Raw genomic sequence first — 14,962 nt, 5'->3', positions numbered from 1 at the left:
CATACAGGCGCCGGAGGAGCTGCACTACACAAAGCTACTGTGAGCCTACAACAGGGATTCGAATCTTGCGGAATGCTTCCGGCGGCCGCATCGGAGCTGGAAAAGCATTCAGTGTGGGCCCGGGGAGACTCATTTTGAACAAGGCAAAGCCGATCAATACAATATCAACATTATAGCTCCAGTCCCAAGACAGCATCATAATTGGATTTTTATCTAAATCAGATTGATAATATCGTGATGAGGGGGAGTTGTTGCAGTTTCTACACCTTTTTCTGCAGTGTTTCCATGGACTTCCTGCTTCCAACCCAAAAGGTCTGTTTCCTTTACTCCATCCTCGGCCCTCCTAAGGTACGCCCACTCTGCTGTGATCGGTCACTCCTAATGACTTACAGATGCGTAGGTCTCTGTTAACTGAGTGCAGTCCATATACAGTAAGGGAATAAGAAGTACATTGACTCTGTGTTACAAAAATAGCCATCCAAAGCTTCTTTCAAGGCTCATTTCAAATGCAAATTCATTCCAAATGCACAAACCTCATTATATGACACTTGGGCATCGTTTGACACAAGAACGCAACATTTTAACAACGGAATGGAATTTGACTCATGAATACATGTGCTTTACTGTTCTCTTTTGTGTTTTTTGTGGTTTCAGTTTCGAGTTCTGTACAGTACAGATAAATAAATACACACTATCAGTTTTTGAACAGTATTTAAATTTGGGAGGGAGGGAGGGTCAAAGGGGGGCATTTCCATCCCCAGTTGGGGCATGATATAAAATACATGAGAACCACTGCTCTAAGGTGACAAAGGAAGCGAACAAGTGGAATGCATAGAAGTGCGATGCAAGCCTCATTGTCTCACACACTAAATTTTAAATTGCAAAATGTAACGGTACTCACCACTAGTGAGAAATAATGAACAATGATGACTGATGAAGACGTAAGGCACAGAGCTGACTCTTTAAACTTGCAAAGGACAAAGACATTCAAGTCGCTGACTTGCTCCTTTCCTGTGCATGTGGCACCAATAGCAGGAAGTACACGGTACAATCGAAAGCGCCCAGTCATTCAAACCTCACATCAGATACGGTACTGTCTGTAACAGACACGTCCACTAGGCTTTAAGGACAGGGGAGGACCAACAGTGCAAGCAAGGTCACATGGAAAACCTGGACTGTTTTTTTTATTTACATGTTTATAGACCCAAGGGCCAAATCCAGCCCTCAGAACTGTTTGGAAAAAAGCATTGAGTTGGCCAACCTCACCGACCGTATCAAATAAAATACTTAGTGCGAACTGAGTAAGTAAGTGATTCCCAGGCTATAAACTACTTTATCATTTTGATTTTAAATAAATATTGTACATAGCACTGAAGTTAAAACCATTCATAATAAGGGTGGCAGGTTCAGACCAAAGTCTAAATAATTTAACTGTACATGATTAAAAACAGTCACACTTTATTTATTACACCCTGTCTGTACAAAATAACACCTTAAAAATGCATTAGACAATCAAAAGTGATAATTTTAACTACAGCAAAGCATGCATAATCTGCACATTCCACAGATGCATAGTCTTCCAGGTTACACATCTCGTGGATTTGGATTGTGATGTTTTTGTGTTGATATCTAATACTGTAGCTTTTGCCCGGACATTGGGAGAATGACAAAGCGGAGGTAGAGCTAATCACTTTAATGAAACCAACAACTCACACCAAAACAACCATAGTCATATATTCACAGAAATTCTTGGAAAGTAGAAATTTCAAGCAGGCAAAATAAATTTACATTTACCCCACTCTGATGTAAGAAATGTCCATGTCGAACCTAAACTAGCCCCCTGCGTGATTGACTTTGACAACCCCTGTTTTAGACTATAAAAAAGTTACATTAGAACAGTTCAAATTATTTCAAATATTATATATTATATTATTATATATAAATATTTGCTTTTCAAAATAAACAAATATATTTCAGACTACTAGAAAAATTTATATTTTGATATAATTTATATACAGTACATTAGAACATTACATGAATATAATATTTATTAATAATATCTTAATTTTTTTCATCACTGCAAGACAAAATGTTCTTTAATTCTAGCATCAATATAATGAATGAATAACAAGCACCTGGCATATTTACTGCATATAAGACATAGCATTTTTGAGAATACCAACAGGAAGGTTAAAGTGCACAGTAAGGACAACAAATGAAGTCCGTGAATTGTAAAAAGTCACCACTCCAACTTCATGTTGGCTTTGCTCCACACATACTTCCCTCCTCTTTTTAGAAACATTTTCTCGTCAAAGCCACTGAAGTTGATGGCCTTTTCCACGCCAACATCGAGGATGGACTTGGATGGGTCCTTTCGACCCTCTCGACAGTCCAAGAAACGCATCTGCGGAAGAAAAAGAGGTAACATGATGATTCAATTAAGGACACTATTCAGTTAAAATGTAACCCCCCCCCCCCCCCCAAAAAAAAAAAAAAAACAGCATAAATGTGGCTGGAAGCAACCTCTCGATCCATTTTTTTAATTAATTCCACAAGTTGGTGCTCAGTTGTTTACATTGAACTCATCAGCTGTATTACTGCTGAATGAGCATTTTGTTCCACACTGCTATTGCAACATCGGTTTGTTACTGCTGTGTTGTGCTAATATATTTATTTGTAAATGACCACGTGGTGAAAGAAAGTTCCAATTTCTCACACACTCCAAATCATAATTAAAGTCCCTGTAAGAATTGCCTCTTTCTAATTAACACCCCATCATCTTTGCAGTTTAAACAGAATTATTGGAAGTGGTTAGCGCGCAGACCTCACAGCGAGGAGACCCGAGTTCAATTCCACCCTCGGCCATCTCTGTGTGGAGTTTGCATGTTCTCCCCGTGCATTAGTGGGTTTTTCTCCAGGTACTCCGGTTTCCTCCCACATTCCAAAAACATGCTAGGTTAATTGGCGACTCCAAATTGTCCATAGGTATGAATGTGAGTGTGAATGGTTGTTTGTCTATATGTGCCCTGTGATTGGCTGGCAACCAGTCCAGGGTGTACCCCGCTTCTCGTCCGAAGACAGCTGGGATAGGCTCCAGCACCCCCTGCGACCCTCGTGAGGAAAAGCGGTAGAAAATGATTGAATGAATGAATTGAGGGAAAAGGTGAAGCACTTACGTATTCATCCAAGATCAAGTAAGAATTTCTCATCTGTGAAGATAAAACCACAAAATAGTTTTTTCTGGGCCTTAGAAACTTAGCAAAATGAACAGTTTCAGTTTGGTATATTCCACCAATAGTTGCGAAGTTCACATGGGTTATGTGCATTTTTTATGTTAGCAAGGAAACATTCTGATCATTCCAGTAGGAGTTCATTATCTATCAAATGTGTGAAAATTAAATTTTTTATACTATCCTAAAAATGTGTAAAAATTCATCTCTGAATGTTTTGAACTCCTGTTTCCATGACAATCAAATGTTGTATTCCTCTTCTTAAGACAGCAAACTTAAGACCGTGCACTCTGTTTTGGACACAATTAATGAACAACTAATTCCACACAGTCAATAGAATAGAAGCCTACCTTCTCATTGGACTCAGGAACCAGGTAGGGGACACTGCTGTGTCTGTCCAGAAAGTCCTGAAACTGCTCCTCACTGATGATGAACCTCTCAGCCTCTCTGAGGGCTTTCTCACCCACATTCTCACCATCAATCAGCAGACACTGGAACACCTGAAGTAAACAAAAGAAAACTTCATAGTAGCTAACCAAGATTCGCACTAAACAAGTCCACTCCCTTACCTTCCATCGGACTGGATTGAGCCGAACAATTGGCTCCACCATGTCCTCATCCACATTGAAGGCGTTGATGACCGAGTTGATTTTGAAGGCCACTTTATACTGCTGGCACCAGCTACAGATCTTATACAGGCTGTCCAGGTGACTCTTGCTGCCTTGAGCTCGGCCAATCAGTTGGTTGGTCGCTTCGTTGAAACTGTCACAAGATATTGCCAGGATGTCAAGATGCTCACCTAATAGTGAGATGGAGCATAGATAATAATAATACTTAGTACATAATACATTTGAAGTAGCATGAAGTAGTCTTTTGTTGGACTAAAGACCAAATTGATTAACTTAACAGACATTCAGAACAATCTCCTTATTTCACTGTGTATTATCTTACAATAACTGCTCATATATAATAATATGTGTGTGTGTGTGTGTGGATGACAAGTGGATGTAATTTTTACCGTATTTGTGTTTGGCTCCACCCCTAGTAAACAGTTATATAAAGACTTAGCACTATCATGCTTGGTGATAGCATGCAAATGCTAGCATTGCTAGCATGCTGACATTAGCATAGTAGCATTTTTAGACATTCTCATAGCTAGACACATACAGTATATAAACACTTGGCACTATTATGCTATGTGTTTGCATTCTAATGTTAGCATGTTAGCATTGCTAGCATTCATACAGTTTCTATCATGATCATTAGGAACGCGGCTGCATGCTTGAGCCTATAGTAATATGTACAAATAAATAGACCAAAATGTAAGAGTACTATTTATGGTGCAAATCACAATGGTAACAATAGCAATCAAAATATGTAGATAAAATATATGTAAGCGTAATATTTATGGTGTACATCACAATATGGGGTAACTATAGTGCTTGGCGGAGGTCTGCACTGTCTAAGTGGTTTTCTAGTGAATATTGAATACAACTTTGTAAAAATATACTAAGTGTGGTCGGGTCTGCAACCAATTAACAGTGACAAATAAGGCATTATTGTATATTATTCACATATTCATCTTATAATACACAAAAGTCATAAAAGTTACCATATTTTTGGAACCATTTTTCTCTGATCATACTTCCATTGCTGACGATGCTGACACTTGGAAGTTGGAGCTCTTGTTTACAGTATTGGACCAATTTTCCAAGATAGTCTCCTTTTTCATCTAAGAATGGTTCTCCACCAGAGAAGTTGATTTTTTCCATTCCTGAGAGATATATAACGGTTTAATTGCAAGCTAAGAGACAAGGATATGTCACATCCCTTACCTGAATCCCTCAGGAGTGTGAGGCCTCTCTTGGCTTCCTCCAGAGGCAGCACAAAGGATGTTTTTGCAGTATGGAAACAAAAGCCACACTTGTAGTTACACTTGCGTGTAAAATGGTAGTTGACGCTGGTGGGAGTCACTGCCTTCGGGCTTGTTTTGTTGACTCCTGGCCCAGTGCCTGGCCCTGTACAGGCTCCCCAGGAAAAGCGAACGTTGTCCAAAAGTCTGTTAAAAAAAGAGAGGATGGTCATAATGCAGAGCTGCACAAGCTGCAGATGACCTGCTATCACGGAGAACATGTTCACTTCCACACACAGGTCCACTCAGCAGTCTTCAAATGTGTTGCTGATATACGCCTTTTTAAATGGAGCCAGCAGGGTGATCAGCTGACCAGACTTTCTGTTCCCAAATAATGAAAATGAAACTTACTGATGGGTATGTGGGTGAACTGCATTCAAAACTCATCCATCACTTGCTTTATTATTTTAATGAGCTTTTTCAAGCAGTCGTTGTGACAGTCTAAAAGTAGACAGCAGGAAATACATAATTCACCATTGGTCGGTAATACAAATACAGGTAATATATTATATCAATACAGGTAAAATGTACAGCATACATGTACCACTGTAAAAAAAAAAATCCAACAATTTTCACATTTCTTTCCTTATATATCATCTTGTAAGATTTTGCACTTTGTTCGGTGGTTGTTGAACGCACCATAGTTGCTGTGAGATGTAAATGTGGAAAATCTGAACTGTATATAATATAACTTCTCCTTGACTCTGTACATAGATCATCCTACATTTTTATTCATTGGTGGTGAGTATCTATACTTGTCCAGCCATTGGGGCCGATAGCATTATTGATCTACATACTCTTACATTTTATACTTCAAAATGTGTTTAACAACTGTGTGTGGCATTTTGAAGAGCATTAGAGGAGGGTTTTAGAGCTGATTCTGATCTATAAATTACAACAGCCACTCTTATTGCAAATGTTGATCCAACATCTGAAAATCCAGAGGGAGAGGTAACAAGTGGTGTGTCAATAATAGGCATTGTTATGAATGTCTCAAATACTCGTGGATTTCCCCCATTCAAACAGGGAACCACTAGACTGATATAATTATTCATATTACCTAGTATTATACTTATGTTAAGAATTTTCTATATAGAAATACAAGTACAATACAAGATTTATTAAAGGAAATAATATATTAATGTCGCAATGTGCTATGTTAAAATAATTATTGATATTGTATTTGTTATATTTTCATTAATGTTCTACCGCTTATCCTCACAAGGGTCGCGGGGGTGCTGGAGCCTATCCCAGCTGTCTTTGGGCGAGAGGCGGGGTACACCCTGGACTGGTCGGCAGCCAATCACAGGGCACATATAGACAAACAACCATTCACACTGTGGGAGGAAACCGGAGTACCCGGAGAAAAACCCACGCATGCACTGGGAGAACATGCAAACTCCACACAGACGGCTGAGGGTGGAATTGAACTCGGATCTCCTAGCTGTGAGGCCTGCTGCTAACCACTCAGTCGCCGTGCAGCCTTGTTATATTTTATTGCATTTACTAATTATATTTTACCATATTTTATGAAGAACTATGACAACTTACATTTTGACATACTGGTAGTATAACACTGGAAAGTATGAAATTGGTTTTAATTTGAAAGGCAAAAAATAAAAATAGATACTATTAATGTTATGTAAAAGACATGTTTTATATAATATTTCATTGTATAAAATATTTAATATACATATTTATATTGACACACCATTTTATCCATGTACTATTTGCAGGTTTCCTACATACATATAATACATACATATATTATTTATACTAAATTCAATTTAGCATTTTTTTTCAATTATTGTATATTTTTCTCTCATTGTATTATACACCATAAAATAAAAATGCTAACACAGCTATTCTTGATTGTTAAAGGGTTACTAATTTACCAATTGTTATTATTAAATGAATAATAGTAACAGTTCAGCAGCGTTGATGTGTTTATTCCTAATCTTCAGACATTACCGTATTCCTTCAAAGAAGGTTCATTCAGTGATGTGTTTATTCCTAATCTTCAGACATTACCGTATTCCTTCAAAGAAGGTTCATTCAGTAAAGCCATACAGCATAATTATTTGAAAAGCTATCTTTTCTCCCCTCATTCTTTCATCGTCGTATTGGACCTAGTTCATGCAGGTGCACAATAATGACGAGCCAAGCTTCTGTCCACTATAGTGAATATTTTGTTTTACTTTTTAAACAAAGACAGGATGTCGCAATCCCCCATTTGATCCTTTGTAGTGGCGTAAACACGACTGGATTTAGGGCATTTACGTAACAGTTGATTTCACACGCAGGCTAAGTTTCGTTTCCCGGTGCTGTGTTTACTTTCGTTTTCCAAAGCTCACGCCGAGCACAGACAGCTAACAGCAAAACAATGCAGATGTCACGACGCAGCATGGCACTTGTTCCCCGATGGTCCTCCCGTGTTTTCTCCGTGGATGTGGACGGAGGGCCAGTCTACTTTCAAATTCAAAACAAACACCCCGGAAGAGGAGGAAAGACAGTGAAGCGGTTGTTCGATGCTAGCATGCAAAAGGACGGCATCTGTTACTCTCTCCTTGTTTCCAGCGATGACAAAATCCGCAATGCTAAGTTTTACTGGGAACTTGAAGATAAACTATTAGGAGAACTTCCACCGCAGTGTCGTGTATCTCCTATGTGCTCATTCCTGCCTGAAGTCAAGGACTCACTCATAAGGGGCTATTTTTTTAAAGGTGCTCCCTCTGTGACGGAAAGACTTTTACGACATTTTCTGCAGCGTGACGACCCTGTGTTGGTGTGCTCCTACACGTCAGATGAGGAGAAAGAAGATGACCCACTATGGACTCAGCATCTTTGGACGCACGCACAGAATCACTATATTATGCCAGCAGAACCTCCCCAGTACTCCCCTGCAACGCTCAACATAGTTAATTCGGATGTTTTCTACAGTGTCAATGAGGCATGTGATGTTTTAAAGAAGGTAAATTGATGGTGTCGTCACCTTAACATTCACCGCGGATACATGAAGTGCACCCGTACAAGCTAGTATGATGTGTTAAAGTTGTTTCGATCCAACATCAATTTGAAAGTATTTAAACATATTATGAATATTTTGGGTTTATATGCCAGTTTTTTTATTTACAAAAAAAAAACGTTAATGCGATTATTTGGGCATCTGTGTAGGTATAACCCTAATGAAATGGCCTGTGACGTATGCTGCGTTATAAAATGTAAATAGGGAGATTTTGAAAAATAGTACCCCCTTGTGGTCATATGGGGCATACCACTTCTGTTGCACAACAATTTCAGGCAATGTAACTAGATTTTAATGTTTTTATTTTATTATTTGCATGTTTGATTGTAAGATCAACATCAATACAATTTCATTCAGAATGTCAAAAATCTACTACAAATAACAAAGAACAAAAAAACATGCATTGAAAGGACTTCCAAATATTTTGAATGTAAATGCATTTAAATTGTATTTATGAGAATTTCATTACATTGTAAGGTACTTACAAGGGTAATTTCCTCATGTTTTTAGTTACTGCTAATAATAATACACCACAATTTCAATTTCTTGTTACCATTGCAAAGTAATACGTATATGTTCCTTATGCAAATAATTACAGTATATAATATTTGGGGGGCATTTGGATGGTGAGAACCCGGCAAGGTGCGGTGAGTTTTCGAGGTTCGTGATGTGATCATCTGTTGGGCAGCGGCTAAAGCTCCGTATGTAAAGATAATTACAGTAATTTAACTCAATTATTATTAAAACTATATTTAAATAGTTAGGTTTGGTGACCTCTGTGTTCTATTGACTGCCATTCTCCATTATCAGTTTATCTACTCGTGCTTGTATTTAAACACAATTATTTTTGTGTGCCCTGCAGTGTGCTGACATCATCCCAGAGGCCACATCTGTACTGGAACTGCTGTCCAGAAGTGCCGGTGGTGGCGTGGAGGCCAGAAGCAAACCTGATGTCCCTGTTATTGTCTTAGAAGGCCTGGATGCCACAGGTTAATGCCATTAGGCCACAAATAAAGACATGGCCGCCATGATGTATAGATGTTATGTGAAAGCGATGGTCACTTCCCTGTCTGCTAAAGCTATTATCCCCCAGTAAGCTTGGCCTAATGGAATATCGTGTATCATGACCTCAGAAGCGGAACGTCGCCGGGAGAATGGTTTATTGAATAGCTCACTCATGCCATAGTCTTTGGCAAGTCTCCTGAAAACCTGCAACCTGGCGGGACTTTTTTAGCTCATAAACTTTTCAACACTTATACAATTTTAATATTTATTCCCTCCCTTTATTTTCCTTATCACAGGCAAAACCACGTTGACTGCGTCTCTCAGGGATGCACTGGAAGCCACTCTTCTGCAATCCCCTCCTCAGTGCCTCTCCCCCTGGAGGGGTCGCTTTGATCAAGAGCCCCCCATCATACGCAGGGCCTTCTACGCTGTGGGCAACTACATCACAGCGCAACAAATAGCCCACCAAGCCTCCAAGAAACCTGTCATTGTTGACAGGTAAAAGCCATCCAAGAGGTCACGACCTGAGTGAAGTTCTGTGACCTTTCCCTCACTTTTTCGACATACGAGACAACCACAGGAGATAATAGCACTATTACCTGTTCTCAGGTTCTGGCACAGCACGGCTGCTTACGCCATCGCAACAGCAGTGAGTGGTTCAATGTGTGACCTCCCGGCAGAGGGCTCCGAGCTGTACCGCTGGCCAAGTGACCTTCTCCAACCGAGTCTGGTTATCCTACTCACCCTGGACCCTGAGGAGAGAAAGAGGAGGCTGAGGGATAGAGGTCAAGGAAAGACTAAAGAGGAGCATGAGCTTGATCAAAACCAACACTTCAGACTCAGGTAATACTAGAAAAGAAATGTTCATGGTTTCACCCTATTATGCTTTCTATTACGTCAGCCATGTTTATTGTTTACGGGACAACTGGAACATTCAGAGGTCACACCTTCTAATCTCTAAGTGTGGATATTTCAAATTTTTTTAATGTAAACACAACACATTACTTTGAATTAAATTGGCAAAGTTGGAAATTTGAAACCTTGAATTGATCCATGAGTTCCTTCTCCTGAGATCACGGGAGATCAATGCATGGAAAATTAAATGGGAAGGAAAAATCGGATCACAAACAATGGCAGCGCACACAGAGACAAACACAAGTGTATAAATGGTTGTGTAAATATACTGTATTGCTATGCTAAGCCGTTTAAAGCAAAGCCAACAGTCAAATTGAATGTCGAAGTTGTCAGCCATGATTTTTGTTCTCAACTCGACTGACCTCACAAGCTCCATGTGGGATGCTTTTTATTTCCCAGTAGTCTTCAACGCATCATCATTTTATCACATTTTGAGTGTTTCACCAACAGTGATGAAATATACACAATAAAGTTCTCTGAGCTGACCTGGCTGTGTTCAGAGTCAGAAGGACAAGTCAGCTATAGATGGGTGTCTTATCCATGAAACGCTTAACAATCAATTACTTTTCTGTGTGAGGGGAGGCAGCAGGTGATGAGGAAGAGCAGGTGATTAGTTGTTGAAGCGTTGTGCTCCATTAAAGCAAGTCCAAACTCAACAGTCACGGCCGGGGAGAGTCGGCCGCTGCGCAGACAGGTCGATGGCTGCTTTCATTCATCTTCTCCCCTGACATAATGGCCTTTCCACATGGGACAGCCAGATGTTGGGCCAGCACAATTAGAAAATGGAGGAGAGATTGTGCAGACTTGGTCAATCACTATCACAAGGACTCATTTGTCTCCGGAAATGGCGATGCTCTCGGCCATCTGTGCTGTTTCTTTTCTCATATATTTCAAGGATGTTGCGCAATTTATCACTGTCTTCTCTCTTCACCATCACCGCGAGACTCACTCAGAGTTATCTCAACACTGATTATTGATGCAAAGTGCTCTTTACTTGGAATGTTATGTCAATTTGTTGACAAATGCATTTCCATGTGTGTTTACAGAGTGGAGGAGGCTTACAGACGAATCAGTGGACCAACTTGCATCAGCGTGGATGCTAGCTCCTCTGCCGAGCAAGTGCTCCAACAAGTGCTGCTTTTAATTAAGGCCAAATGCCACTTGTAAACAACTCTCTTGTCTGTGATAGGCCTCTAGCAATAAGTGGATGCAGTATAGCTTCTGACCACTGGGTGCCAGTAAAGTGATGTGAATAAGAAGTATGGTGGTCAAAAAGGAATGAAGCTTCCAAAGGGGTAAGAGGGGTCAGTCTTCCAATTACAGATGCATATTCATGCACACACACACACACACACAATATTCCTCAGAAGAAGAGTACATTTAACTACTGTCATGAGTGTTCCAAAATCACACTTTGAGTATCTGTCAGGCAGCCTCTTGTGCACAGGACAGCACTGAGGACAAGGACTAATGTAGTATCTAAGCACTAATCACTTACATACACAGCAGAGTTATAAAGTGTAACTTCAATTCAATAATTTAAATGTTACTTTTCACTCTAAGAACACTCCGTCTGAGTTGAATGCAAATAAAAGTAAATCTGGTGTTTTTATCTCACTGGCCAATCCAAGATCTGTGCTGTAACTACAGTGTATACACAGAGTTAACATATTCACAATTAAAGTGCTGGCTTGTTCTGCTTTAAAAGTATAACACACAACTCTGGACAATTTCATTCTTTTTCTTAACTGAATCACTTGGCAATATTGCGGCTGAATGGCAGTCGAGTGGTTAGTGCGCAGATCTCACAGCTAAGAGACCTCTGAGTTCAATTCCAGCCTCAGCCATCTCTGTGTGGAGTTTGCTTGCGTGGGTTTTCTCCGGGTACTCCGGTTTTCTCCCACATTCCAAAAAAACATGCTAGGTTAATTGGCGACTCCAAATTGTCCATAGGTATGAATGTGAGTGTGAATGGTTGTTTGTCTATATGTGCCCTGTCATTGGCTGGCGACCAGTCCAGGGTGTACCCCGCCTCTCGCCCGGAGACAGCTGGGATAGGCTCCAGCACCCCCGCGACCCTGGTGAGGATAAGCGGTAAAAAATGAATGAATGAATGAATGGCAATATTGCTTGCGGGAATGCTTCAAATCTATTAGTTTATGGCAGGGGTGTCCAAAGTGGTGCATGGGTGCCATTTTTGGCCCTCTGCTTGTTTTTAATTGTCCCATGGCACATTGTAGAAATAAACCTAGAAAACAGCAAAAATTGGAAAATTAGAACAACAAGGCACAATGTCCAGAGAAAATGCTGGAATGTCTACAACTAATAACTAATAATGACACAAAAAAGGGCTGCACGGTGGAGGTTAGCGCGCTGGCCACACAGCGCAGGAGACCTGTGTTCGATTCCACCCTCGGGCATCTCTGTGTGGAGTTTGCATGTTCCCCCGTGCGTGGGTTTTCTCCAGGTACTCCGGTTTCCCCCCCACATTCCAAAAACATGCTAGGTTAATTGGCGACTCCAAATTGTCCATAGGTATGAATGTGAGTGTGAATGGTTGTTTGTCTATATGTGCCCTGTGATTGGCTGGCGACCAGTCCAGGGTATACTCCGCCTCTTGCCCGAAGACAGCTGGGATAGGGTCCAGCATGCCCGCGACCCTAGTGAGGATAAGTGATAGAAAATGAATTAATGAATAAACACAAAGTGGATGTTTTTCTTGTCTCTGTTCTTGTCCATGAAATTCAAATTTGCACTATGTGGCCTTCAGTGGAAAAACTTTGGACACCCCTGGTTTATGAGACACACACCGACCTTCAGGTCACCCCACATATTTTCTCTTGGACTTTGGTATAGTCTCTGGGTGGACCATTACAAAATGATTCCAAATTTTTAGCAGGTGAAATCATTCTTTAGCTGATTAGGATGTGTACACTTTTTATATCCTACTATGTTTGTGTTTAGTGCTGCTTATGTAAGTGAGGATGAGCTAAATTCGGTGAAGGCAAATCTTTTACTGTGGTTGTTTTGAATCCCTTTGCAAGTTAACTAACTTATAAAACTGCAGGTGTGTATTTAGTGGGACATATACAAGCTGGCCGCTTCATTAGGTACATCAGTTCAACCTAATGAGCTCAAACACAAGAGTGGTATGAAAAGGTAGGCGTTTACTTTTTCTTTCATAATCTTATTATTGTAGTTTAAATATTAACAGCCATCAGTGCAATAATTGAATAAAACCATTATTAATGTATTTATTATATTAATGTAAAGGGTACCTCTTTTTCTGATTTTCTGCCCTATAAATGTAGTTAGAATGTTGTATTCTCGTGTTAAATGATGCCAAAGATAATGAGGTTTGCACATTTGGAAGTGAGCCCTGAAAGAAGTTTGGGATGACTCAAAACGCTCGGTTTGAAAATGCATTGTAAAACCGTTCCTTCGTGACATCACACAAGGGCGGACTTCCTTATATGGTTCACGGGCCATGGGTGGAGTAAATTAAGACAGACCGTTTTGGCAGGAAGCACAAATCGAAGGAAATACAGCTAGAATAGGTGCAGATTCTGGAAATAATACGTTTTCTGTGCCGGTTATTGTGTGTAGCTGCTCTATAGGAGACCACAACTTAATACAAAGGGCTGAAAAATGAGCATCACTGGTCCTTTTTAAGCTCAGTGAGCATCTCAAGGATTCATTTACCAAGGGTACCAATGATGACAAAGGGGAAAAGTGTGATAACCATATAACTGTAAATGGAACTTATTTCAACGTTGGTAGGGCTCTTGCGGACCATGCAGTACAATATGAACAATGCAATTAAATATAAGGCTTTATTAATTCTCGCACGCCCTATAAAAAAATCACTAGGTCAAGGTATTGCTATGCAAACACATTGAAAGGGTGAGGATTTGTTTTCTTTTACTTTGGGAAATTTGCAACAATTTGATTACCAACCAGGGTCAGTGTTAACCTAGGAGTATACAGAGTATTATTATCTTCAAGGGATAAATATCTTGTATTGGATCTCACTACGAGTGCAGGTGTATGTAATATATTGAGTGACCAGTGAGACTACAGTATGTGGGTGCAGGCGAACATGAATGTGCACCCACTACACAAGCAAGTCCATTTAGCAGGAGCATATACTGTAAGTCATTTATACAGGGAGGAAGTGTATATTTGGCCTATGTGATGGGAAGATTAATTGGGGGTTTTAGTAATTATGAGCTTGGCAAAGCCGGGGGCTTCACAAGACAGAGTGACCCATCTCTTTCACTGTGATGCATCAGCAGCACGCCAACCACTGCAAACCCTATTCATATGGCAATTAATGGAGCGCTGTATATCAATGTCATTGCACCGCTCCCCCACGTAAGCGTAAGAATTACTCCTTACTCCAATTACGCTGCTGTAGATGCAAAACTTACTATCACATGCAATCAGTAAAATAAGGTGTTTAGTGAGTATGCATTCCAGCATAAGGAAGGTATCACTGTACAGTTTATTGAATTCATTAGTCACCGGGAGCCTGGCAACACATTGGATGTGCTGTGTGAGACAAAATGAAGGCAGAGTTTTTGATCGCTGCTAACACAGTCGCCTCCTTCTCAAGAGAGGTTAAATTTATGGAGTAGGAGAGCAAAGCAATTATGCCTTATACCATACATCATGCCTGAATGTAAAGCAGTGTGTCTGTGTGTGGCGAGGGCCATATTTCCATGTCAAATATAACTCTGCTTTGTTATTCTTGGCAACAAAAAGTGAGCAGTAATATCACGCCATGGGTACCGTACTACAACTACAAAATGACTATAAATAGAACATAATCACCATACATTACACAATGATTACTTATACATTTATAAAGTTTTG

At 40.1% G+C, this 14,962-nt stretch overlaps 2 protein-coding genes across 3 annotated transcripts; one reads left to right on the top strand and one right to left on the bottom strand.

Annotated features, from left to right (window-relative positions):
- Nucleotides 1–1,450: 1,450 nt before the first annotated feature.
- Nucleotides 1,451–9,930, bottom strand: rsad2 (radical S-adenosyl methionine domain containing 2). 2 transcript variants are annotated; one of them, XM_058091115.1, is made up of 7 exons: nt 9,772–9,930; nt 5,066–5,289; nt 4,843–5,004; nt 3,800–4,029; nt 3,581–3,730; nt 3,177–3,209; nt 1,451–2,404 (listed from the first exon to the last, which is right to left on the bottom strand). In XM_058091115.1, exons 3-7 carry the CDS (start codon nt 5,000–5,002, stop codon nt 2,240–2,242), a joined length of 738 nt encoding a protein of 245 aa, XP_057947098.1. In that variant the 5' UTR covers nt 5,003–5,004; nt 5,066–5,289; nt 9,772–9,930; the 3' UTR covers nt 1,451–2,239. The 2 variants fall into 2 exon arrangements, with proteins under 2 accessions (XP_057947098.1, XP_057947097.1); XM_058091114.1 differs by lacking the exon at nt 9,772–9,930 and having other exon boundaries at nt 5,066–5,468.
- cmpk2 (cytidine monophosphate (UMP-CMP) kinase 2, mitochondrial) lies at nt 7,400–12,532 on the top strand. Its single transcript, XM_058091112.1, has 5 exons — nt 7,400–8,113; nt 9,030–9,156; nt 9,469–9,670; nt 9,782–10,015; nt 11,134–12,532. The coding sequence occupies exons 1-5, from the start codon at nt 7,526–7,528 to the stop codon at nt 11,252–11,254; spliced, it is 1,272 nt and encodes a 423-aa protein (XP_057947095.1). The 5' UTR covers nt 7,400–7,525; the 3' UTR covers nt 11,255–12,532.
- The last annotated feature ends 2,430 nt before the right edge of the window (nt 12,533–14,962 follow it).

Source organism: Doryrhamphus excisus, chromosome 13 (assembly GCF_030265055.1).
Source record: "Doryrhamphus excisus isolate RoL2022-K1 chromosome 13, RoL_Dexc_1.0, whole genome shotgun sequence".
Taxonomy (NCBI): Eukaryota; Metazoa; Chordata; class Actinopteri; order Syngnathiformes; family Syngnathidae; genus Doryrhamphus; species Doryrhamphus excisus.
This window is presented reverse-complemented; position numbering and strand designations above follow the sequence as displayed.

What these genes read in the sequence shown, in the direction of transcription:
- rsad2 (XM_058091114.1), bottom strand. Translation starts at nt 5,363, where the DNA reads ATGTTCTCCGTGATAGCAGGTCATCTGCAGCTTGTGCAGCTCTGCATT. An exon ending in TCAATCCAGTCCGATGGAAG is followed by an intron (nt 3,731 to 3,799) that starts GTAAGGGAGTGG and finishes TGTTTACTTCAG; the next exon opens with GTGTTCCAGTGTCTGCTGAT. An exon ending in TTCCTGAGTCCAATGAGAAG is followed by an intron (nt 3,210 to 3,580) that starts GTAGGCTTCTAT and finishes TTATCTTCACAG; the next exon opens with ATGAGAAATTCTTACTTGAT.
- cmpk2 (XM_058091112.1), top strand. Translation starts at nt 7,526, where the DNA reads ATGCAGATGTCACGACGCAGCATGGCACTTGTTCCCCGATGGTCCTCC. An exon ending in AAACCTGTCATTGTTGACAG is followed by an intron (nt 9,671 to 9,781) that starts GTAAAAGCCATC and finishes ACCTGTTCTCAG; the next exon opens with GTTCTGGCACAGCACGGCTG. An exon ending in AACCAACACTTCAGACTCAG is followed by an intron (nt 10,016 to 11,133) that starts GTAATACTAGAA and finishes GTGTGTTTACAG; the next exon opens with AGTGGAGGAGGCTTACAGAC.